Source organism: Elephantulus edwardii, unplaced genomic scaffold (assembly GCF_000299155.1).
Source record: "Elephantulus edwardii isolate Elephantulus edwardi_28Jun2011 unplaced genomic scaffold, EleEdw1.0 scaffold00019, whole genome shotgun sequence".
In the NCBI taxonomy this organism is placed as follows: Eukaryota; Metazoa; Chordata; class Mammalia; order Macroscelidea; family Macroscelididae; genus Elephantulus; species Elephantulus edwardii.
In genome coordinates, this window is record NW_006399769.1 from 20,600,240 (window position 1) to 20,626,709 (window position 26,470).

Genomic DNA, 26,470 nt, shown 5'->3' on the forward strand with positions numbered 1-26,470 from the left:
TCAAAAGGGCCGAACTCACTCAGCATTTCTTAAGCTCAAGGAACTGAAGAACAAATTCAAACTTAGAGTTGCTGTTACCAAGGATGCTTTGGGCAGAATATTAAATGATCCAGGAAGTATTAAAAGAAGATGGAAGGAATATACTGAGTCATTATATAGAAAAGAATTGGCAGATACAGAGGAATTTAAAGAAATAACATATGAGCAAGAGTCCATGAGATACTCAGTGTTATTTTCTCACACAATAATTCAAAAGCATCAATGATTCTTCTGTTATCCTTATTCACTGTACAACTTTCAGATACAAAGGAAGCAAATTAAAATATCATGGCTTATATAGCAGGTCGACCTTAGTCTTTACACTAACACCGATGTTCTATAACACTCTGGAGAGATTCCTGATAGAGTATTTTCTAGATGCAGTATTTCTTTTGACTTCTTAACTGCTTCTCCCGTGGATGTTGACTGTGGATCCAAATGAAATGAAATCATTAACAACTTCCACCTTTTCTCCATTTATCACAATGTTCCTTTTGGTCTGGTGGTAAGGATTTCTGTTTTCCTGATGTTGAGATGCAATTCATACTGAAAGCTCCAGTTTCTTATCTTCTTGAGTAAGTGCTTCAAACCTACCTAATTTTATGCAACAAAGGAACTTTATGCAAATCTGCCTAACTTTATGTCATTTGCATAACACAGGTTGTTGATGAGTCTTCCTCCAATCCTGGTGTCACACATTATTTTTCATATGGTCTAGCTTCTTGAAAGATTTTTTGCAGCAAACAGACTGAACAGGCATGGAAAAAGGATACAAGCTTCCCTAATTTTAAACCACACACATTGCTCCTTTGTTCTGTTCATACAACTGCTTCTTGGTCTATATACAGGTTTCTCATGAGCCCAATTAAATGTTCTGGGATTCCCATTCTTCTCACTAACTGGTGCAGACCATTATTATATTCTTATGTTGATATAGAAGGCACCATTCTAAAGGCCAAATCATACCTTTATTACAGCAATTCATTTTTATAACCGCAATATAGTTGAAGAAAATGTTCTCCTACACACATATACTCACTCCTTTTGATGCTACGATATAAAATATTAATAAGGACTTGGGGTGGGTGTCACAAAACTCACAACAGTCAAAGGTCATTAAATGACTTCCAAAAGTAAAATTCAGGTTTACATAATAATTCAACAACTGCCCCTCTCCAACTGGTCTTATGCCAAGTTGAGTTTCCTGTTTTTATTTCCCAGATACTTGAAGCGGGTTTCCGCCTTTTGGAAACCTCTTTTTTCCTGTATCAGTTATTAAGACATCAAAACAAAAATGATTTTTTAAACAATGTTTCTAAGGACATGTGCCCCAGAGTTTGTACCTGTAATATAAAATTCTAAAACACTAACCCAAATGTCAACCAAAATAAAACATTTACTACCTAGTAAAATAAAGTATCCTACGTCATTTACCTATCACATTACTAAAATTTAAAATATTTATTTAGACTTTAAAGTCCTATGTGAATTCATATACATACGTGGACAAGCACATACATGATAGTGTTAAAAGTGCTCAATCCATTTTAATTCTGCTGTACAAATACATGTTAGTCTATTTCTGTAAAGAGTCACAGCCTTAGAAATAGATGGAACAGTGCTACTTAAGTACTATAGGGTTACTGAATAATTTTCATATTCTCAGCATCTTCATCAAGCAATGCCTTCATTCAGTTGGCACTTGGACATCTAAAGAAAAAATTAGCTGAGACTTCATGATAATAGGTTTTAGTAAAGCTCTCAGGTTAAGACAAGACTAGGAAGCAGGAGTGTCCATCCGCTTCTTAAGTAACAGGCCTCTGAAAACCCTAGGAACGGTAGATGAATACATTGTAATAAGGCTCCTTGGCATGAAAGATCAGGTTAAAGGAGCTTTTTAAGTTGTTCAAGGGAAGAGTTAGTGTTTCCAATATTGATAAGCAAGGTACCAAAATGAGCAACATAACAACAACAACAAAAATGTTTAAACAAGTTATATGGAGCGAAAACAATATAGTCACGTGCATAAATACTGTCTTCAGGTACAACTAGCCTACGAGGAACAAATCTATGATGATTAATTTTAATAAATAATTAATTTAAAATTATGAATTTGTGCACAGAGATGTCCCAGAGCAGAGGAGACATGCTTCCTGCAGTACACTCTGCTTGGCTTCAGAATAAATAATAATCAGTCTTAGAGACTTTGTTTTTTAGGGAAAGGGAGATAATTATAGACTATCACCAAGAATTCTACAATGCAGTCTGAAAAGGTTAAGAGCGTCCCAAAGTTTTCTCCTACAATTATAAAATGTGCCATATCTATCCCTTCAACAGAATAATTCTAATTTTGAATTTTCTAATATAGGAAAAGGAGCCCTGGTGGAGCAATAGTTAAGCACTTGTTTGCTAACAGAAACATCAGTGGCATGAACTCACATAGCAGTTCCTGAAGACAAAGGCCTGGGGGATCTGCTTCTAGAATAATTACAGCTGAGAAACCCCCTTGAGGTAGTTTTATTCCTTCACATGAGGTTACTGTTAGTCCGAATCCACCTGATAGCACCATACAGCAACAGCTCTAAGAATAACCTGACAGATATAACTTTGCTATTGTCGTAATCTTACGTAATAATCATAAATGCTCTAGCACAGAGCATTTCTTTTTGGAAAGAGTATATAATTTGACTCTCAGTATACGTGACCATGATAAATTTATTAAACCATTTTAATGAAAATACATACTGTATTATCAAAGATTCTAAAGCTGTGCCATTTAGAATGATCAAGTTATTTATATACATATTTTAAAACTACAAACACTATATTAACACAAAGTTATTAAACATGCTTCTAAATTTTAGTAAAGAACAAATGGATAAATTTATGTTAAAGGGGCATCTCTACTAGAAACAAAATTCTTTTCCAAGTATATAAGTACCGAGATTTACTTTGGTCTTTATTTACCACATGGTCCTTCCTATACATGTCATAAGAAATGCCTCAACTGAAGTGAAGTTTAATTCCCACTAATGTTTTCTTTATGGCAGAATAGAGTTCTGGTGGATCGGTCCACAGGGAACAGCACTGCTGACCCAAGTCTAGGCCTCTCTACAGGCAATCTCTTCCCAAGAGTCAAAATCCCACTGGAGAGTCACCTCTGAGTTAGTTTCAAAACAAATGAAATGAATTTGAGTGTTTTTCAGTTTTGAGGGCAAAAGAAACCTTTAAGGTTTGCATAATGAAACTATGAATGTGTATTCATATTTGAAGGAAGTATAAACTCTGAAAGAATAAAAAGTAGTAGACAGTAAAAGTTGGTCCAAGGATTACTAAAGATACAAGATATTCTCTCACACCATCACAAGTCCATTTCCCTGAGCAGAGAAACCTATTGACCCAAACCCTCTACAACCTTGCTATTCAAAAGTAACAGAGTGTGGTCAAAAAACAGGGACAGCAATTTTTGGGAGCTTGTTGAAAATATACACCCTATCCTTATTTCTCAGATCTGCCTAGTGGTAAGAATTCTTACCTAGTGGCAAGATCTGCACCGCAATCCTAAAGGAACATGTTTTGAAGCCACCAGCTTCTCTGCAGGAGTAAAAATAGGCAATCTCCTCCCATGCAATTAATTACTGTCTGCTGGAGGGCCAGCTATGGGTCGGTTCTGACTCAATGGCAAACAGCAGCAGCCTTACTTAGTTCAGTACTAGTAAATCAAAACCTCTGGGTGACAGCTAAATGCTCTCTCATATTTGGGAAATCTAGAAGCCTCCCTCTGCACCTGATTCCCTGGCACCACCACGGGACACAGAGAAGAGATGGGTGTGTCTGCCCTCCCCATGCTAATGTAAGACGGCACCTCAGATCTGCTACAGCTCAGTCTCCATCCAGCACAATCCTAGTGGCAATGGTGTCCAGAGTGGGGATTCTGCTGCAAGACCTCAAAATCAGTATGTATTCCCTCCATTTAATCACTTTCGTGGGGTGCTTTCTGTCAGCATTCTCTACAAACATACAAACTCCCCACATAATCTTTTGAGTAAAAGTATTCTATGAACATACTGTATATTTCTTCCTAAACACCAACTAAGGGTTTTTTTCTATTGACAAACATTATAGACGGCAGCAAGAGTTAGAACATTTGATTAGCCCACACATAGCACAGGTGGTAGAGCAGTCTAGAAGCCAAGAAAAAGATAATCAGCAAGAATAAAATTTAGCACTTACACTTGTGTTAAAAGAAAAAAAAACCGCTACAAGTAAAATGGAAAGAACTAAAAATGAAATAAGAAATTAACATAATATTAAGATTTTCTTAGGTAGGATTAGAACAATAAATTTAGAGCTCAGAATAAAAAGCTAGATCCCTGAAGTAACTCTTTATTTAGATTTTTTAAAAAATTTGAAAAGGTCTTTGTCTCCATATTAAAATCAGTTAACTTTTAGAAGACACTAGCATACAACAACACACACAAAAAAATATCACACTTCCTTTTAGTTTCAACAGAAGTGGGGGGAGTCATACACATTTTTATCATCCTCTTTTTATCTTAGTATCTGCAGAGGGAATATTTACGTAGCTCTCTTGGCATAGTTCATTATGTGGTAGGTTGGTTTGCTGACCAAAAGGCCAGCAGTTTGAATCCACAAGCTGCTCCTCAGGAGAAAAATGGACAATCAGCGAGCCTCCTCCCACAAAGATATACAGTCTCAAAAACCCAATGGAGTGTGTGAATGACTCAATTAAATCAAAGGCCATGGTTCTGGTTTTCTGGAAGAGCACATACTTCATTATAATGTACGTTTCTAAAATAAGTGACATGTTTAAAATATAACTTGACATATATATAAAATCTCTTTTTAAATCAAAAGCAAACTGCTAGGGTATATCTAAAACATGGCAATGACCAATACTTTAAAGATCATTTAGAAAATCATCTCTCAGTTTGAAGTATACAATAATGCTGAGTGGGAAGAATCTGAGATTTAGTGGCACGCTGCATGCGCTCAATACTTATTCTGTGAATGAAAGAATGAACAATTAGAAATTAGGGCATTTCTAAAAGGAAACGAATGGTCTCAAAGGCACATGGAGATAATGCTAACAAAAAGATTCTCCTGAACTAAAAAAGTCTGTAAGTAACATCCTACTTCTTAACCTCCTACCCAATTATTTAACCATCTTCGTGCTCCAATCATGAATTTGCTCTAGTATTAGGCTGGGTCTTGATCAACTTCATTAGCTATATTAAAATACTTTAAAAAGTACTTTTAAACAGGGTATATGTTGTTGTATTGTTATGTGCTGTCAAGTTCCTTGAAACTCATAACAACCCCTATGTATAACGGCCCTGAACTCTGCTCTATGCTGTGCCAACCTTATTGTCTTGGCACACCTACTCCCATTACCCCAGTCACTGAGTCAATCCATCTCATCAAGAGTCTTCCTCTCTTGCACTGTCCCGCCACCCTCTCAAGCATGACGTCCCTCACCAACAACTGGTCCGTCCTTGCAACATGTCCAAAGTACGTCAGACAAAGCTTCAAGTTCTGTCTTCAAGCCTTCAAGAAGAAGTGGTTGGGTACATGAACAATTTAATTTATAATTAATTAGAGTAAATGTTCCATTCTATGTCTCCTCAGACCACAGGCATTCAACACTGTGGGTTAACTCACACAGTAAAAGTCACTCAGGTCCCCCCAAGAGGTCACAGAGTACTTGGTATTTCCTGCACCACCACCTCTGCACAAGCCCTTTACTAATGTAAACATTTAAATAATGTTAACATTTATGCACGTTCCTTCATATTTTTCTTAAAAATTCTCATCTTCTTCACATCCACAATCCTATATATTCAGAAGTTACCAAAGGCAGCAAATACTCCCGAAAGTAGTTTGACTTACAAACCCTTATCTCCGGGCCAGTCTCCCTCCTGAGGTCCCAGACCTGTGACTGTCATCTCACTCCTGATATTCTATAACCCCAGCCACCAAGTCAGTGCTGACTCATAATGAGCACAGAAGACAGGGCAGAGCTTACCAAGGTTTTAATCTTTACAGGAGAAGAATGCCATCTCCTTCTACTTCAGAGAGGCTGGTGGGCTGAATGCCAACCTTCAACTCAACAGGTGAAAGCTTAACCAATGCCATCACCAGTGCTCTTTTGATTACTCCATAGACACCTCAAACGTAACAAGGAAAACTCCATCTCCACCTTCCAGAAAGCTCGTCTTCTTGTAGTCCATGTTCTAGTAAATCTATATATCACCACATTACATCCTAATCATTACCCCACCTGCATACTCCCTCCCTGAGTTCTAACTTCGCTATGGGAGGACAGTGAAAGAAGGGGTGCCATTCTTCACCTCCAGTGTTAGTCAATCACTTAAGCCCACTAGCTTGCCTACCTTAGTTTCCTATTTGCCTTTTCTGTGTATTCCCCCTCTTCTATTTTCAAGGCTGCTCTTTAATTCTCCTTTCCCTTCTGCTAAGCACCTAATGCACGTCTTCGCACTTGCTTTGGTTCTCAGTTCCTCCAGAAAGCCTTTCCTATTTTATCCATGCCAGGAATGCAGAGAAGTTCCTATTTGTCCATTCAAGCAAGACAATGCCACTGATCATAAACTAATTTATTATTATTTATTTATTAAATCTTTTCTTTAAACTACACTGTTGATTGGGGGGATTCTATAAACCATTTAACATTATAAGTGCTTATCACTGAAAACTAAGGAGGCATTTTGAAAGCTCCAATCTTGTTCATCTTTTGTAAAATGTTCACTGTGCAGCTCTAAACAGACATAAGTCTGATATCGTTCATACCACTGTGAGAACCCATGTGATATATACTGCTCTGTCAACACCAAGACAGATGATTCTGACTCACATGCTTCTTGTGAGTGGACTCCAATTCCTGGTAACCCATGTGTGAAGAACAGAGATCTCCACAAGATTCTCAGAGAGGCTTTTCACAGGCAGAACCCAACCTACAAGCTTTCAGCTGGTAGTCAGTGCTTAACCAGAATCACAACCTTGGCTAGTCCGTCTGGTGATAAATCAGTGTGGAGTGGATTTTTATGTTACTTTCTTTATGAAAAGGGCGGACTTTTCCTCAGGAATATGTCTTTGTAATCTTCAGTGTATTCATCATGTATAAATCCAACATACAAAATTAATCATGTCACAATTATCTAAATAACAAATAGTTCTAATTGGATGTCAAGTCTAATTTATTCAAAAGAAACTTCTTGAGTCCTCTTCAAACTTTCTTCTTCCCCTAAAAAGAGAATCAAATTTGCTTCATCTCTTCCCCTCACCGTCTACAAGCACTCTATCAACAAGTCCTGTTACCTGTATTTTCAAATGTATCCAAAATCTACAAATTCTCTCCAATGAAGTCTCAGGTCCAAATCACCATGAATCCCTACCTGACTACTAAAGGAATACTTAACCTATATACTATGTTCTCATTCTTCAATCCTCCTCTTCACTAGTTTCTTCAGCAGATTAATTTTTTAAAAAAACACAAATCAAAGTACATTACATCTTTCTTCAAAACCCATGAACATACCCTTAACATAAAATCCAAATACCTCATTACTGTCTACAAAGCTGTGGGTAGTCCAAACACCTCTCTCTTCAATTACATCCTTCCCTCTTCCTGCACTCCATTCTACTGACATTACTTTTTCCTTGCCATCCCCTAAATAAGTGTGAGCTCACATCAGAACTTCTGCGTCTGCCCTGCCCTCTACAGAAAATCATTTCTCCAACTGGATCATAAGGTTGACTCGGTTTGCATTCAAATTTCAGTTTAAATGTCATCCCTTCAGAGAGAACCTCTCTGACATCCGTATTTAAATCAGCTTCCCAAATAATTTTCTATCTTATCTTTCTAACTATTGCTTTTCATGGATCTTCTACAGAACTGCTTTGTTCATTGACATTTATTGTTACACATATACTAAACAGAAAGTAAGCTCCAAGTAGAATAGGGCCTAGTACACACTTACCATTAAAAAAGTGCTGTATAAGTCAATAAATGAGTTTTTTTCAGTGTTCTACATGTGTTTACATACCTTGGCATGATTTAATAGTTTGGGGTTTTTTAAATTCTTTACTGAATTTTTTATACCCACTGCTGTTGGGTCAATTTCAACTCAGAGCTTTCCAAAGCAAAGTAGAACTTCTACACAGGGCTTCCAAGGCCCTAATTTTTGGAAGCAGATGGCCAAATCTGTGTCTTACAGAGCAGATGATGGGTTCAAACTACCAATCATTTGGCTAGCAGCCAAGTACTTTACCACCGTGCCACTGGGGTTCCTGGCACACCTTGGGCATGCCGTCAGGAGGGGCCAGTCATTGAAAAGGGACATCATGCTGGGCAAGAGGGGAGGATTAGAGAAGAGGAAGACTGTAAACAAGATGGACTGCCAGAGTGACTGTAACAACAGACTCAAGTATATCAGAGATGAGGACAGCACCGAATATGGCAAGATTCAGATCTGTTGTTCATAGGATCATGATGCGGTGTCATAGATTCATGGCAACAGCACCACCACTCTGAACTACAAAATTAACAATCTGTAGACTGATCCACTTTTCCCAAACGTGGAGATGAAGGCAAACTTTAATGCCTAACTCATTCACTGTTAATGTGGAAATCTTTGGTGTCAACTTTAACTACCAATTAATAAGCCTAGAGCAGCCCCTCCAGGAAACCCAAGAGGTAGCTTCCCTGGCCACCTCTTTCTGCTAGTCTGATCCCCTCTTTTGACTTACAGTGTATCTACACAGTACATACAAAAAGGACTGAGAAATATATATACAACTGAACTAAAGAACCTTACTAGTACCATGGTTAAAGCAATAAGCTGCCATCCAGAAAGTTGTCAGTTTGAACCAACCAGTTGCTCCCCAATAGACAGACAAGACAATCTGTTCCATAGAGATTGCTGCTGTTAAGTGTTGAGTTCATAACACTTGCGCTCCTATTTACAACAAAAAGCAATCCAATCCTGCACCATCTTCACAATCTCCACTATACTTAAACCCAATGTGGCAGCGAATGATACCACTGATTCAATTCATCTCACTGAGTCTTCCTCTTTTTCTCTGACCTTCTCTTGAAAAGGTTAGACTTGGAAGCTCCATCGCAGTCTACTCTATCCTCTAGGGTCACTACAAGTTGGCCTGACTCAACTTGCAGGCACTTATTTTGGATTTTGCGCTTGTCTCTTTTTGCTGGGGTATGTGGGGTGGAAAAGAGGGTACACAGCACAGATGACAAGCCCCTGTGGAATCAAAGTGGGATAACTGGTCTTTCCCTTTATCCAACTCCCTCCTCCTTCCTTGGATAAACGAAACTATTCTGTCCCACGACGACAGGCTGATTTTAAAATAATCTGCTCACCCATTATAGGAGGAACTAGTAGGTAAAACCCAAGACTATCTCATTCTTGTTAAGCAAATATATATATAATAAATTTATAATGACCAGATATTGCCAGTATTCTCCATAAATCTATAAATATGGTATCAAATGGCCTGCAATATCTTTCATCTTCTTTTACGTTGTTGTGTTTGTAATTCATGCTTATCACCACTCCCAAGGGGACAATAAAAGGGGACCCATGTCCTAGTAACTCATCAAGCCCTAACACTAATAACATTCCTCCTACACAATAATCCATACTGTCCAGTTGAATACTATGAACTATCCAAAGTAAGTCTCTAAGAGAAATCCCTTAAAATATAAAGTTAACTAACTATTCACCTCTACACAAAATATCACAGAGTGAAGTCTAAATTTACCAGGTCTCTCTTCATCACTGAATTCACCCTTGGCTCTGCAAAAAGCACTCAAGCTCTCCAGATCTCACAGATCTTTCTACATTGCCTTTGGAACTCATGCTCAGCCATCAGTAAAACCCACCTCCCAACCTTCATTCTACCCTCTGGAGTTTCCTTTCACATGTATGCTTCAACTAGAACTTGGGTACCCTGTTGTTCTTTAATCTTGAAGCTCTCAAGCAGGAATACCATATCTATACCATTATGTCAGAAGTGACTCACAGCTAACCCTCCATGGGTTTTCACAGGCAGTAAATAGCACAGGAGGAGACTGTCCATCCTTCTCCCACAGAGCCTCTGAGCTGGCAGTTCAAGACCTTACCACTGAGCCACTACAGCCTCCACCTGCGTAAATGTTGGGGGCGGGGGCAGGTGTCCTCTCTGCTCTCACTGCTACCTTCAGAGCATTTCTTTCTCTTTTGAAAACACTACAACATTCTTCAATAACCAACTAAAAGAATTTCTAGATCAATGTCTCTTTCCTACAACTATTCCTATCATCATTCTTAGAAAATCCATTGTTGTTGTTGTTGTTGTTGTTATGTGCCGTCGAGTCGATTTCAACTCATAGCGACCCTATGCACAACAGCCCTAAACCCTGCTCTATCCTGCGCCAACCGCACCGCCTCTGACACACCCATCCCGATTACCCCAGTCACCGAATCAATCCATCTCATAGAGGGTCTTCCCCTCCTGCGCTGTCCCTCCACCCTCCCAAGCATGATGTCCCTCTCCAAGGACCCGTCCCTCCTGGCAACATATCCAAAGTATGTCAGATGAAGCCCGAGAATCCTTGCCTCCAAGGAGTAGCTTGGTTTAATCCTCTCTAAGATGAATCTGTTTGTTTTCCTGGCAGTCCAGGGTACATTCAGTACCCTTCTCCAGCACCACAGCTCAAAAGCATCCACTCTCCTTCTGTCCTCCCTAGTCATTGTCCAACTCTCTGATGCATAGCAAGCGATTGCAAATACCATGGCCTGTATCAGGCGCACCTTAGTCTCCAGAGAGATACTGTTGTTCCTGAGTACTTTAGAGAGGTCCCTAACAGCAGACTTTCCCATCGCGATACGCTTTTTGATTTCCTGACTGCTGGTGCCAAGAGTAGATAATCCACTTGAGCTCAGTGTCTGACATCTCCAATGCCAAGATTTTGCCTTTCATCCCTCCTCACACAACCACAACAAAGGTTATACCCTTATTCTAACCAATGACAACTCCAGCTCTGAAATACTGGCCTCAAGTGCAAACTCTCAAAATTCCCGCTCACTTCCTCAGATATCCCCTTTTCTAGCAATTTTTCAAGTCCATCAGGGCCTCCCCTCCACTGAAACTGGCTACGTCACTTGTCTTCTTCCCAGTACAGGTTATAAGATCCATCACCATAGATTAGCTTTGACATAATCCTCACCTCCCTTTTGTACCTCTTTTTACCACACTTGCCAGGAAAAATCTCAACCCTAGTTAAATCCACCTCCCCAACTATGCCACACCTGCAGCAGAGCTAGGGAAAAAATACACAACTGTGCTCACTGGTCTTCTTTAAATTTCTCGCTTCAAGTGAGTTGTCAGCACTAGTCGGTAGCCCTAGTCATTTTACTAGTTAATTCTCTCTTCCTTCTTTTGACTTGTGTATTTTTTTTTTGTTTCCCCTTTCTTTTCAAATTCCCACATCCCTTCTTCCACCTCAATTTCCATTGATAGCATTGTTTATACTTGGCGAAAAACAGAAACAATTTTGCTCTTCTCATTCCCTACAGTCTTTGCTCCTGTAATTATCCCCCTTTGATTTATCAGCTTCTCCAGCTATAATGTATCATTAGTATGTGCTGTAATATATCCCATAATTTTTTAAAAGCCTCATCTGACACTACAACCCAAATACCTTTCCCTTTTTCAGCGATCACCCCCCCACCCCACCCCCAGCCCCCCGGCAATTCTACTACTCGCATTATCATTAAGCTGTTTCTGGTTAGAAAGCCTAGACTCAACTTTTGACTCTCCTCATCCTTCCTCTAGATATTTGGGAGCTCTGGTGGCATAGACTGTAGTGAGTTGTGCTGTTAACCCAAAGGCTGTGTGTACCCTTCTGAAGGTGGAATCCAATGGCACTTCTTCAGGAGAAAGACAGGCAATCTCCTCCATTGAACACACAGCCTCCGAAACCAAATGGAGGATCAACTCTAAGAGGTTCCAACTCAACTGCAGTGAGGGCTTATTTGGGACCCCCTCCTTCTTAGTTTTACCTCAGAAGATACTCCAGGCTCTTCCTTCAAAATGAAATATATCCATCTCTTCCTTGTTGTTTCTACTGACAGAACCCTAGTCAAGTTTAACTAATTGAAGCAACCATCCAAAGAGCCCCTTTGACTGCAGCATAACTCCCCTCTGCTAGACCATTCTCATCTCTCCTCCCCTTCTACCCACCAGTCTTCTAAAGACCATGGTCCACTTCTTCCTATTTATAAACCAACAACGATTTCTGATAGCTCACATTACTAAGTTTTATCGCTCTGTATAATGTTTAAGACATTTCATAATTTAGCACCATCCTGCTTCCGTAATTTTTTCCTATTATCTGTAAACACTGAATTCTGTTTTACTCAGACTACTTCCTCAAATATCTTATGTGTTAGTAACATGAATTTTTATTTCTAGCTTTTATTCATTTGTCCATGTTGTCATTCTTGGAGTCCAGCTCATTGGCTTTTGTTTCCCCAGTCCAAATGGTTCAGACCTCTCCTTACCATACAATCCTAGGTCACGTTTTTCTGGTCCTGCATTCTTACAGCATTCCAACTCTGCTTATTATTTATGACCTAATTCTTTAACAATACTGTGCCACGAGGAATGTAAAGTTTTTCCTCTCTAAAAATTATTTCTTGACAAGAGAAAATTCTTTGATACTCTTCAAAAAAATTGCTGTAGTCTAAGTTATTTTATTTCAAACAATAAAGACACATGTATAGAAGACACATTAACTTGATGTGATCTCAATTAGTCCTACTCTGGTTTATACAAAGACTATCAAAATGAATAAACTTTTATTAAGAGTTCAAGAAATGTAATATTATATATATATATATATATATATATATATAGAGAGAGAGAGAGAGAGAGAGAGAGAGAAATAATTCCTCTCAGAATACCTCAAAATTTGAAGTGCCTGGTCTCACAGTCTTTCAAGAATCACTTTAAAAACCAATATAATCAATGTCCTGAATGTATATCTATTTAACAAATTCAAATGCTCTGATTTTATGTAAACAGGTATTGTGTTTCAGAAAAAAATTTCCTGCGACAGCATCAAACATAGATTACAAATCCACTGCAGCTCACACAAGTTAGATAGGTAGTGAATAGGGTGTGTTCCATAAGTCAGATTTAATGACTTGAAAAGTGGCCTAAGTGAAGAAAATGAAAGAATGAGTGATGCATCTGAAAGCACATGAATAAAACAGTTTCATCACTGTGTAAAAAGAAGTACTTCTAAATGGCTGTGGTGTTTCATATAATGAAATTACTAAATATTTACACAGATATGTGAGTACTTCATCATTACCTCTAAATACACTTGTTGTTGTCATGTGCCAACAAGTTGGAAGTGACTCAACAAGTGATTCAGCAAGTTGGAAGGGACCACACTCCAGGTGGTTTTCAGAGGTAATAAACCACACAGGAAGAGATAGTGCATCTGTCTCCCCTGGAGCAGCTAGAGGATTTCAACTGTATGCCTTCAGGTGGGCATTGAAAACTCCTTACCATTAGTCCAGGTGGCAAAACATCAGTTCTTGGTGGTGATATGGGTGGGGAAGATGAGTGAATAAAGGGGTCATGAGACAATAAAAATGAGTGCAGTATCTGACTGCACTGTCAAAAGTCACACAATTATAATCATTAGGTTAGGATGTTACTAATAAATTCTGTGGGTCATGAGTTCACACTCAAGATGAAATCTTACATGGTTCTCAATTTTTTTCTTTATTACTTCCTTCCATAATCTCTTTTGAGGTTTCAGCTGCACTGAAACAGCATTATAGAGAAATGCTGTTCTAGGGATTATTTAAAATGTCTTATTTTTATTATTGTTTAAAGTAACTTAGAAATCACGCAATTCAGAAACAGCAGTCCTGTCCTACTAGCAATCTTTATGTTACTGATTTTAAATCTCACAAATCCTTAGTGTTCAAATTAAATTACCAAGCTCTCTTTTGGAATAGCATGATTTCAAAGATAAAAAATATATGCAAGAATGTCTTCTTAAGCTCTTTTATTCCCTAGAGGAAGCTGGGGCTGGTCAGAACAGAGCTAAGACCAAACTCTAGGACTTACCGCTAGGTTAATTTTAGTTGTGAGGCTCTACATCAAGCTCTGTGTTACTCCATTTATGATTACTGGAGTTATATAACTAATCATTTTCAAGTACTCAATCTTTTGTCCCCTAGGATTTATGCATGAATGTACAAAACTTTATGGACATTATAGTAGAATTTTCTCGTGGCTTTAAAATAAATTTCTGACTTCTTTCCAGAGGTGAAGTGGCCAATGAGACATCTATGGCAATGTCATTTTTGCCTGCTGGCAGAACCAACGTGTTTAAACTTTCAATCATCACTACATAATTCTCCCATCTTTTCTACAGATAATGCTTTTTCTTGCCAGAGAAGCAGCATTTCTAATTAGCAGACTCTCCTCATGGAGCAACACCCCCTGGCAAATCGAGTGGAATGGGCCTGGTGTCAACAGACGCTGAGCTCAAGAATGCTGTTCACAAAATCATCCACCAGAGAGGTAACCGGGGTGATCTGGCAGTCACTGTCCTGCACACATGACTACAGCATTACTATCCCATGGCTTATAGGAAAGGACAGTCTCACACATCACTGCTACATCAGTACCTGGTGCATTGTATAAGACTTATTTATTTAGCATTATGAAAGTTGCCAATCTCTATCTTGCTTGTACTAGCCTTTTTAAGCTCTACATTATCACTACTCAGAGGTAAAAATGCTAAGGTTCACAGAAAGGGTTAGCTGAAATTCATGCTCACCTTCAATCCTCTTTAGAGCTGAAAGGCACATATCCTTCTTTGGAAACTCAAACGGATTATTGCAGGATCGAATGCTGTCACATTCACATTTCCCATTGATTATATTGCAGCCAGAGATAAGATTTTCATTGCATGGTTCAAAACCAAGCAGTTGGTCTTCATCCCAGTTCTCATCTGTAAAACAATTACCAACCAGAGAGTGTTTGCTTGTATTTTCGTTCAAAGGTCAGTTTAAGCTCACAAATTCACTGTAACAACAGTAGCATCCAATTCTGACATTATCAATTGGTCAAAGGCAGTATGGCTAAAATCTTACAAATGATTTAAACCCAACTTCCTTCTAGAAACTGAAAACAATCACTGCTCATTGTTGTGGAGTTGGAAAAGGCTCCTAGCTGACCCTCCAGAGGGTTTTCAGAGGTTGTAAATTATATGGATGGTGACTGCCCATCTTTCTCCCAGGAACGCTGGTGAATTCCAACCCTCTGAAAGGAGCTGCCGCCCTCTGTGTGTTGGCACTGCCAACTCAAAGACTATAACACCAGAACCCTTTCCAACTGAAAAGACAGAAACACATGCACAAAGGCAGAAACTAAGGAGCTAAATAGCTAGAAACAAATGCATGCCATCAAAAGCCACTACTATATATACATGCTATAGAGCAACAAATGAGATTCCTTTCGTATTTTAAATATTTTTCATTTTCCCAACTTTAATAAAAAGCATAGCTTTACTTGCTCGCCTACAAAATAATTGTCTAAAACTATGTTTTCACTCCATGTGGTAGAAACCAGTTTTTTATTCCAAACAGCTCTTCTACTTAATGTGTTGAGACAACAGAGAAAAACGTCAAGAAAGAGATGTGCTACAGGGGATCCCCTTGAGCGCATTCTAGTACTAATGCAAGTATCTATCATCACCCACAAACAAAGCCAGAAACAACAAGACTGAGGGCCACCGCCGCCTGAGGGACTGGCATGGTTGAGCCCTAAAGCTGAGACCAAACCACAATGTTCAGCACCTAGACTAAAGTGGACTGTAAGAAATAAAGTCGATTTCAAAGTCAGCTTTCCTGGGACTCAACTCAGACAGATGAAGCAAACATGAGAGGGCCGTTGGCAGGCTTGGTTCTTAATGATATTCCTTATAGCCAAAGTGTCTCTCATGGGAAACTAGACAATTAATTTGTTCTATGAATCTCTGGGATATCATGTGGGGAGTTTTTCTCCCTCTCAACATTATCTTTAACAGATATTTTATCTTAACATAACAGGGTACGAGTGTTAAATAGTAAACATGTTTCTGATAAGCGTTATCTGAAGAGAATTTTCAAAAGTACTTTAATTTAAAATACTTAATACAAGTTGTACAAACAGGTATGAATACCATCTTAAGAATCTGTACAAGAAAAAAATTAATTTTTCTTATAGAAGACAAGCATAAACAAATGGCTATGATTTTTGAGGATTAATTTTTCACTTTGGTGTCATTACTCACTTTCTGTATTAATCAGGCAAATGACAGCTGTCTTTTATTAAAATAAATAATGTTCTTGTCAAGGGGCCTTTAAAAGAATATCATCTGCAATATAAAGAGCTCCAGGGCAATTCTTTGAAAGGAGGGAACTGAAAGCCTTCTGTGTTTTGATTACAGATCAGGTCCATTTATTTAATCAAAGCTTCAGCTTTAAGTAAAATTATTAACTTTTGAATTACACATTTAAACAGAAACACAATTTATCTGTTTTAAAATGTTTTCCTCTTTACCCTGTGTTGGTCCTTAAAAATTATATAAATCTGTACATACAGAAATGCAGATGCCTATCTTTAAAGCAACAGTGAAATTATTATTCTGAAAGGAAAATCAGAAAAGAATATATTGAGAGAGTTAACAATTCAAAAAAAGTCCGTTTTTAGCCTTCACTTGAAAAATGACAAAATGGCACATCTGAATGATCTTTTCCCCACTGCATTTGGCTGTTGTTGACAGCTGACACAGTATTAGTAACACAGGCCTAATCCATAATTCTCTTAATTTTATAACAGTGGTCTTATATTTTGTCTCTTTGTGAGTAATTCACTCAGCATAATGTTCTTTAGACTCATCCATGTTATATATTGTTTCTCAAGATCTCCACTGTTGCTGAATAATGCATAATATTCCATTGTGTGGATTTACCATAGGTTCTCAATCCATTGATTTGTTGTTAGACACTTGGGCTGCTTCCATCCCTTTGCTAGAGTGAATACTGGTGCAATAAACATGAGTGTAAATATAGTTTTATCTCTGGTTTTAGGGGAGGACAGAGTCTTAATAATAGGATAGTTGGATCAAATAAAATTTCTATTTTCAGTCTTCTGAGGAAGCATCAAACTGCCTGTACCGCTCTACACTCCCACAAGCAACGTATGCAGGTTCCAACCTCTGCATCGTCACCAACACTTATTATCATCACCAACACTTAGCCACTGTTGCTAAGTTGAGACTGCAGTTTTTATTTGCATCCCTCTAATAGCTAGCAATCTCAAATACCTCTCCATGTGGTTGTTGCCCATCTGAATATCCTGTTTGGTGATGAGGATCTTCATGAAATCTTCTATTTGGCAATTGGGTTGGTTATCATCTTCATTTTGAGGTGCTAGAATATCCTATAGATTTTGGATATGAGTCTTCTATCAGGGATGTCATTAACAAGATTGGGTGGTTTTTGCCAGACTGTAGGCTTCATTTTTACTGTTGGCGAAGTTTCTTGATGCACGCAAGAATTTGACTTTTAAAGGGCCCATTCATCTATTTCGTCCTCTCTCTTTGCTGAGGATTCTTGATTATGGCTGAAAGTATTTTCATGTTCTTGCTTTCAAAAAATGTGTGAATGTACAGACAGTATCATATATGTGCATATTGGTCACTGGATGTCACAAATGGCTTGCAAATGGCTATAAATGTAAAGGCAGGTGATCCAAACTGCCCAAGAGACACACTTTTGTTTTTGAGCTGTGCCGAGTGAATCCCAACTGCGTCCCATGTGCCCGGAGTAGAGCTGTTCCACAGAATTTCCAAAGCTGTGGCTTTTCAAAAGCAGACCAGCAGGCTTTACTTTTCAGCTGTCATATGAGTCTGAACTGATGACCTTCCAACTAATAGTCCAGAATTTTATCTACTAAAGGGCTCCTCCTGTGAGAACCAAGAAAACTCCATAGAGAAGTTCTACTATGTAACAAATGGGGTCACCGTGAGCCAGAACTGACACAATGGCAGCAGGTGTGATTTTCAGACGTACACCTCAAAAACAACAAAGAAAAACAGGGTTTCAAGATATTGGGGAGTGCTTTTAACCAACAGAAAAGTCTTTAAAGCAATTACTTACACAGATCAAATTCTATGTAAAGAAAATAACAAATTTTCATGGTATCCAGACTTTCTAGAATTCTGAAACTATTATTCTGGGAGGGGGGGGAATCTTTAAACCTTAAGCCAAAAGTATCCCCTGAAGCCATCTTAAAAACAAACAATAGCTTGTCTTAACTAGCAAAGTATGTCTCCCTTAAAGGTTAGGCTTTTTAAAAACCTACTTATATGGGATCATTATGGAGTCCTCATCAGCCCCTATAAAGAAAAAAAAGACATGGCAGCCTTTTCCCATAAAGACTGCAGCCCTGGAAACCCTATGGAACAGTTATACTCTGCCCCTACAGCATTGCTATGGTGGGACTTCAACCTCAGGGCAATGCGTTTGATTTTAATTTTTGGCACTTGACCAGCTGTTAAAAACTCAGCAGAAAAGCCGGTGGTTCATACCTACCATTGGCTCTCTATGGCAGAAAGGGCCTGGCAATCTGTTCCCCCAACAACTACAGCCTAGGGGGCTGATCTATTCTGTCCTATAGGGTCATCCTACGTTGGGCTTGACCTGAAGGCACATAAAATATTTTTTTTTTTTCAGGGTGCCTTACATAAAATATTTTATAATCATAAAACTGGTAACAACTTGAATTATTAAATAGGAAAACTTAAAAGAGGATGATTTTTTAAAAATAATGGCGGATAGAAGAGCTCAGAAAGGTAGTGACAATGGCTGCATGACTTGAAAAATGGAATCAAATATCTGAACTGCACATGTTGAAATTGTTGAATTGGTGTACATTCTGCGTACATTCTCAAAAACAACAAAAGTAGATTATGGAAAAAAGACAAACTCCACATGAGCACATGATTTAAAGAAACGCTTAAGACCTATTCTGGCACATTTCCCACTAAGCATCACTTATCATTAGTCTCTTTCTCACTTCAGCTCGAAGATGTCAACCTCTTGTCACCTGGCTGACATCAACAGTCCTTCCAAAAGCCCATCACAGAGCCAATTTGTTTTCCACTGCCAGATGCTTTTCTCTTGGCTCTTCTTCACAGGAGTTCCCTGCTCTGTGAATGTGCAATCAGATCTAAAAGGTTAACTGCCCTTGATGATCTCTCAGCCCCATACTGGTTTTTGCTTCTTTTTTAGCAGCAGCAAGCAATAAGCTGCACCTGGAGATGCACAGGTGAGCTGGCCACTCCCTCAGGAAATGGTACTGTCACCAGGTCCAGCCTCAAGCTTACTGATCTGGAATCCAGCTTCTTTTCTGAGAGTAACCACTTTCAGTACTCTGTTCCTATTCCAATCAATACTCTATCTTCTTGGTAAATAATAGTTCCCTTAGCAATCTTGCTCTGTAGGGTCTACTACCATGATGCTTCAGAAACAAATGCCTTCAATCATTTCTATATTATACTTTAACTTAACAGAAAACAAGGATTTAAACTAAAATAAATGAAGTCTGATTACAGAAAGAAAATGCCAGAGCCCCAACATCCTGCTAACAGCACTCAGAAGACTCTCTATTTTCTCTAGTTTTTAAATCTCTATTTTCCTAAGTAAATTATATACACGGCACAAGAATCAAGTTTCAAGATGCTGATTTTCTAATCCAGTTCTTATATTCTCCTTAGCCTTTGGGGGCAGGGCAACAACTTTACAATAAAACATTGCCCTCTTTAGTTATTCACAGTAATTTTTTGTTTTATTTTCTTATTGTTTTTCCCTGGTACAAGTTGTATGACAAGATGTATGTAGTCTATTTCTCTACAGTAACAAAGAGAACTCAGAGAAGGAAACCAAGAAAGCAATACCATTTACAACAGCCAACCACAAATTGAGGTACTTGGGAGTGAACCTAACTAGAGACACAGAAGACCTGTACAAAGAAAACTATAAAACATTTCTGCAAGACACAATAAAAAACTTACAGAAATAGAAAATGTGCCCTGTTCATGAATAGGAAGACTCAGTATAGTGAAAATGACACTCCTACCAAAAGCTATCTACATATCAATCAAAACAGATTCCAAATTCAAATGAATTTAAATTCTCCTTTTTCAAGAAGATCAAAAGGGAAATTGTCACATTTATTTGGAGAGGAAAGATAACTTGAATAAGCAAAACACTTCTGAAAAACAACAATGAAATGGGAGGCATAGCACGCCCTGACCTCAAAAGCTACTACACATAGGTAATAACCAAAACACCATGGTACTGGAACAATGACAGGTACACAGACAAATAGAACAAAATATAGAACCTAAAAATGGACCTAGCTATCTATGGTCAATTGATACTCAATAAGAAAACAAAACCTATCAAATGAGGAAACAACAACCTCATCAGCAAACAGTGCTGGCAAAACAGGATCTACATCTCACATCATACACAGAAAACAACTCAAGGTGAATCAGAGACCTGAGAGTAAAGCCCAAAACTATAAAGTTCACTAGAGACAAACTGGGACCAAGTTTAGAAGGCCTAGTCTATAGCATAAAGAGAGTGATAAATACAGCCAGAAATGCACAACCAGGAGAGGATAACACCGATGAATGAGATGTTCTAAAGATTAAACCCCTGTGTGCATCAAAACCTTTTTCCAATAGTGTGAAAAGAAAACCTTCCAATTGGGAACAAACATTTGGCAATACCAGCTCAGTCAAGGATCTCATAATAAAAGTGTACAGAATACTCCTAGGCCTCCAGAAGAAAAGACTGATAATCCAATTACAAAATGGGCAACAAACATGGAAAGACTATTCAGAGAAAGACATTCAGATGACAAAAGGACACATGAAGAAATGCTCAAAATCACTGGCATCAAGAGAGATGCAAATCAAAACCACAATGAGATACCATCTCACCTCAGTAGTAGTAGCAAAGTTTAGCAGGGCAGCAAGCAATAAAGATGTGGAAAGGTGGGAATTCATAAACACTGTTGATGAGATTGTAAATTCGTACAACCACTCTGGAAGGCAGTGTGGCATTTACTCAAAGAGCTGAACATAGAAACTGTGTGACCCACCTATTTCACTAGTAGGAATATACCCTAAGGAAATTGTGAAACTATAAAAACATGTTTCTCTTATGTGACTTAGTTAACATGGAGTCCGTATATAATTAAATTATGTTGGTATAATGCAGAAGCTGTGCTGGAGCATGCAATTTTCCCTAACACATCAATGTTATGAAAAGAACCAGAGAAAGTTTTCTCATAACTAAAGGTAAGGTCTCAGCAATACATGAAGAAAAAGCTGATAATCACGTTGTGCAAGCAATGACTGTTTTAGCAGCTGAACTTCCCATTACAATAATCTGCACAGAAGAATGAAAAAAGGTACCAAGACATTTTCCTTTGCATTTGAAAATATATAATAAAACAACCCTTGAATCTTATTTTTCATTTTGGTGAAATTGGTCTGGAGAATAAAACTGAATGCCCTCCAGGTCCAACTGAAGGAAGTGGTGTGACCTCTAGAGAGTAAGGATGGGCTCTGAAGACACAAGGTGCAAATGAGCTAATTCTGTCAGAGTCTTAAATGAATTCTTACTCTCTATATTTATGATCTGTGCACACAGTTGAAGAAGCTGTGATTAACCTATACTGACATCTTTTTTCCCCCAAAACTCTCAAACTTTTAGCGTTGTTATTGTTATATGTAAACAAGTTGGAACTGACTTACAGCTGACCATCTAGTGAGTTTTCAGAGGCTGTAAATGGCATGGGAGGAGAATGCCCATTTTTCTCCCACAGAGCAGCTGGTAGATTCAAACTGTATGCCTTTGGATAGGTTGCACAACTCCTTACCTCTAGACTACTGAATGACTCTGCAGAAGAGCTGGTTGTTGTTTGTGTGAGATTTTTTTTTCCTTTTTAAAGAGAATACATGCAGTGGCAAAGCAGAAACACCTGTACTTTCAACAACCACTTTTAGTCTCACCCTGAACTTTGCCTGCCTGTTTTACAAAACATCTTCCAATATTCTTAGTGATGCCTGTAGAGGCTTCCTTCTATGACTTCATGAAAGAAAGAAGAAAGTAAATGCAAAAAAATTACTTGGGAGAAACTTTCATTTTTGAGATTAGGAAAAGGGGGAACAGAAGGAAAGGGTGTCAAAGAGAAGGTCTCTTTAAGAGTTCAATCAAGATAGCTTTCATCTAGATCTGGGCAGCACTGCACAGCACACACAGCCCTTGCCCCAAAGGGCTCTAGGAACCAGGTGCAGCAACCCCAGGCTGCCTGGTCATGGATCCAACCTCCGCCCTCCAACACAGCCCTCTATCTTCCTGCAAATGTCTGAAATTCCATTACCAAGGAATAAAACATTTTTGGTCTGGCAGTATTTATACTGGACAAAGTACGGTCTGTTAATCTGCAATCACAGGCAGAAGGCATTTTGTGCACTCAGAGCCTTAACTTTTTCTACCTTGTATCTGCTTAGGTTAATGGAGTTTACCCTAAACCAAGATATAGCTGCATCCTATAATGTGGCAATCCACTTGCTCAAAATATGCTATAGTAGATATTAAAAAGCAAGAAACAAATTCACAGTACATACTCAGAAGCTCACAGTAATAGAATTCTGTTGGCAGAAGAGAGGCTTCTGGGAATATATATCAAATTAATTCTCCAGCTGTTCACATATCCCTGTGGCTACAGTGAGATGCAAATAGCTAATATTGGCATCTCTTACCATGCCAGCCCAGAAACTCAAGTGTAATGTAAAGTTGCTGTTCTTAACTCCCCCAGGTCTGGACGGCTGTTATAAGGCATCCAGTTCTGCCTGAGGAGGAAGTGAATGAAGCACTGAGCTTTCGTTTCTCTGTGTGCTGTGTAAAGGCGGATGTTCCAAACACTGATGCTTCCCTTTCCCTCTCAAGCTGTAATCAGTGCAAAGCAGGAAGAGCAAAATTAGGGTTATCAATAAATGATTCAATTACACAAAAGTCAATTTTACAAAATTTCTATAAAGTGAAATACTCTAGTGAACCCAAGACTGACTCCAACACAGTAAAAGATACAAGACTGACTCTCCAAATAATAATTAAAATTATTATATTTTAATTATTGAAATATACAGATGTCCATGCATCTGTATAAATACACGCGTATGCACATAGAGATCAAATGACAACGCAAACATCTAAATATATAACAAAGAACTTGAACATTGATTCCTATCAAGTGAGGACATCTTTGAAAAACAAGCTTACTCAGTTTATTAATCAATTTACTGTAAAGCAATACATAATAATCAGTACATGTTCCAGTGTACTTTTTATCAGACACCTTAATCACTAGTCAAAGAACAGAGGACAAGACATGCATGAAAGAACAAAAATAAATTCATTCATTCATTCATTCATCTTTTTTTTCCACATTACATTGGTATTATTAGTATCTCTCATGTGCCAAAAGAGTCCTGGTGGCTTGGTGTATAAGAGGCCTACCTGCCAAGTGAAAGGTCAGCTGTTCAAATCCACCAAATTGCTCCACAGGAGAAAGATTAATAGTCTCTTACTATAAAACCTCTGAAATGGATGGAGTTGTTGTTGTTGTTATGTGCCTTCGAATCGCTTGCGACTCATAGCAACTCTATGTACAACAGCCCTAAACTCTGCTGTCCTGACCAATCGCACTGTCTCCGATACACCCATTTCAATTACCCCAGTCACTCAATCAATCCACCACCTTCCCCTCCTGCGCTGTCCCTCCACCCTCCTAAGCATGATATCCCTCTCCAAGGACCAGTCCCTCCTTACAACATGTCCAAAGTATGTTAGATGGAGCCTCAGAATCCTTGCCTTCAAGGAACCACCCGGTTTAACCCTTTGCAAGATGAATCTGTTTGTTTCCCTAGCAGCCCATGGTACCCTCAATACTCTTCTCCATCACCACAGCTCAAAGGCATCAATTCTCATTCTATCCTCCTTAGTCATTGTGCAACTCTCTGATGCATAACAAGTGATAGCAAAGACCATGGCCTGTATCAGACGCACCTGAGTCTCCAGAGAGACACCACTGCTCTTCAGTACTTTGGAGAGGACCCTAACACCAGACTTGCCCATGGCAATACGTCTTCTAATTTCCTGGCTACTGGTGCCAAGTGTGTTGATTGTGGAGCCAAGCAAACTAAAGCTGTGAATAATCTCAATCTCTTCACCATCCATCCTGATGCTGCCAATTGGTCCAGTGGTGAGAACCTTTGTCTTCTTGACATTGAGCCTCAATCCATACTGGAGGCTGCAGTCCTTGACCCTCTGCAGCAAGTGCTTCAGGTCCTCCTCAGTTTCAGCAAGCAGGGTTGTGTCATCTGTATAATGCAAATTGTTGATGAATCTTCCACCAATCATGACACCACATTTCTCCTCATAGAACCCAGCCTCCCAGATGATCTGTTCTGCATACAGGTTGAAACGGTATGGAGACAGGACACATCACTGGCATACAACCTTCCCAATTTTGAACCATGAAGTGTTTCCTTGCTCTGTTCTGACGACTGCCTCTTGGTCCAAGTATAGGCTTCGCATTAGCATGATCAAATGTTCTGGGATTCCCATTCTTCTCAGAGTCAGCCACAGTTTATGATCCACAGAGTCAAATGCCTTTGCATAATCAATGAAACACAGATAGACATTCCTCTGGTATTCTCTGCTTTCAGCTAAGATCCATCTAACATTAGCTACAATATCCTTGGTACCACGATCCATTTAAACCCAGCCTGGACTTCTGGTCCAGCCAGTTCTCTGCTGATGTTCCAGTCATTTTTGGATCATCTTCAGTAGAACTTTGTTTGCATGTAAAATCAATGATATTGTTCTATAGTTTCCCACTCTGTTGGGTCACCCTTCTTTGGGATGGGAATAAATATAAATCTCTTCCCGTCATTTGACCAAGTGGTTTTTCTCCAGATTTCTTAGCACAACTTGGTGAGCACATCTAGGGCAACATCTTTTAGCTGAAATACATCAATTTCTATATTCTCTATTCCTAGGCCCTTATTTTTTGCTATTTCCTACAAAACCTCTGAAAGCCCTATGTACAACATAACATACACAGACTAACAGAAAGGGCAACTGAAGTGGAGTTTTCAAGTATGGAAATGCAAAGGGAGAGGAACATTTCTAAACAGACACTAGTGATTGGAACATGGAATGTGAGAACAATGAATGTAGGAAAATGACATATTGTTAAGGAAGAAATGGAACACATAAATATTGACATACTAGGCATTGGTGAGATGAGATGAGATGGACCGGTATAGGGCATTTTGAATCGGATGATCATATATTACTCCAGAGATGAAAAGGGGAGAAAACATGAGGTTGCTTTCACACTTAAAAGAGTCTTTTCTGAAGTGGGACACACACCTGCAGCTCTGACCCACGACCCCCATCTTCAGGTCTCGCATTGGTCCCCCCAACCTGGCTCACGACCTCCTCCCAGCCAGCTCTGACCCGACCCAGCTCGCGAACCCCCCGCCAGCTCTGAACTTTGGGACTGGCCAAGGTGCCATGCCCAGACGCAGTGGACGTTAGGAGTGGACTTGTAGTGGGACCACGCCTGCAGCTCTGACCCATGACCCCCATCTTCAGGTATCGCATTGCTCCCCCCGACCCGGCTCGCGACCACCCCGGAGCTCTGAACCGACCCGGCTCGTGACCCGTCCACCAGCTCTGATCCGACCCGGCTCGCGACCCACCCTCGAGCTCTGAACATTTGGACTGGCCAAGGTGCTGTGTGCAGACGCAGTGGACGGTGGGAGTGGACTTGAAGTCGGACACACAGCAGCAGCTCTGACCCACGACCCCCATCTTCAGGTATCGCATTGCTCCCCCCGACCCGGCTCTCGACCCACCCCCGCCACCAGCTCTGACACGACCCAGCTCGCCACCCTCCCGCCAGCTCTGATCCGAACCGGCTAGCGACACCCCCCCGCCAGCTCTGAACTTTGGGACTGGACAAAGTGCTGTGCGCAGAGGCAGTGGACAGTGGGAGTGGACTTGAAGTAGGACACGCCCATACAGCTCTGACCCATGATCCCCATCTTCAGGTATCGCATTGCTCCCCTTGACCTGGCTCGCGACGTCCCCGCCAGCTGTGAACCGACTCGGCTCGCGACCCCCTCAGCAGCTCTGACCCGACCTGGCTCATGAACCCCCCACCAGCT

At 39.5% G+C, this 26,470-nt stretch overlaps 1 protein-coding gene across 1 annotated transcript in view; it reads right to left on the reverse strand.

Annotated features, from left to right (window-relative positions):
• CRIM1 (cysteine rich transmembrane BMP regulator 1 (chordin-like)) overlaps positions 1-26,470 on the reverse strand; it is a 262,797-nt gene that overhangs the window by 187,486 nt on the left and 48,841 nt on the right. The window contains exon 2 of the mRNA XM_006882357.1: positions 14,945-15,118. Within this exon, the coding sequence (XP_006882419.1) occupies positions 14,945-15,118 (174 nt within the window). The remainder of the gene's footprint in view (positions 1-14,944; positions 15,119-26,470) is intronic.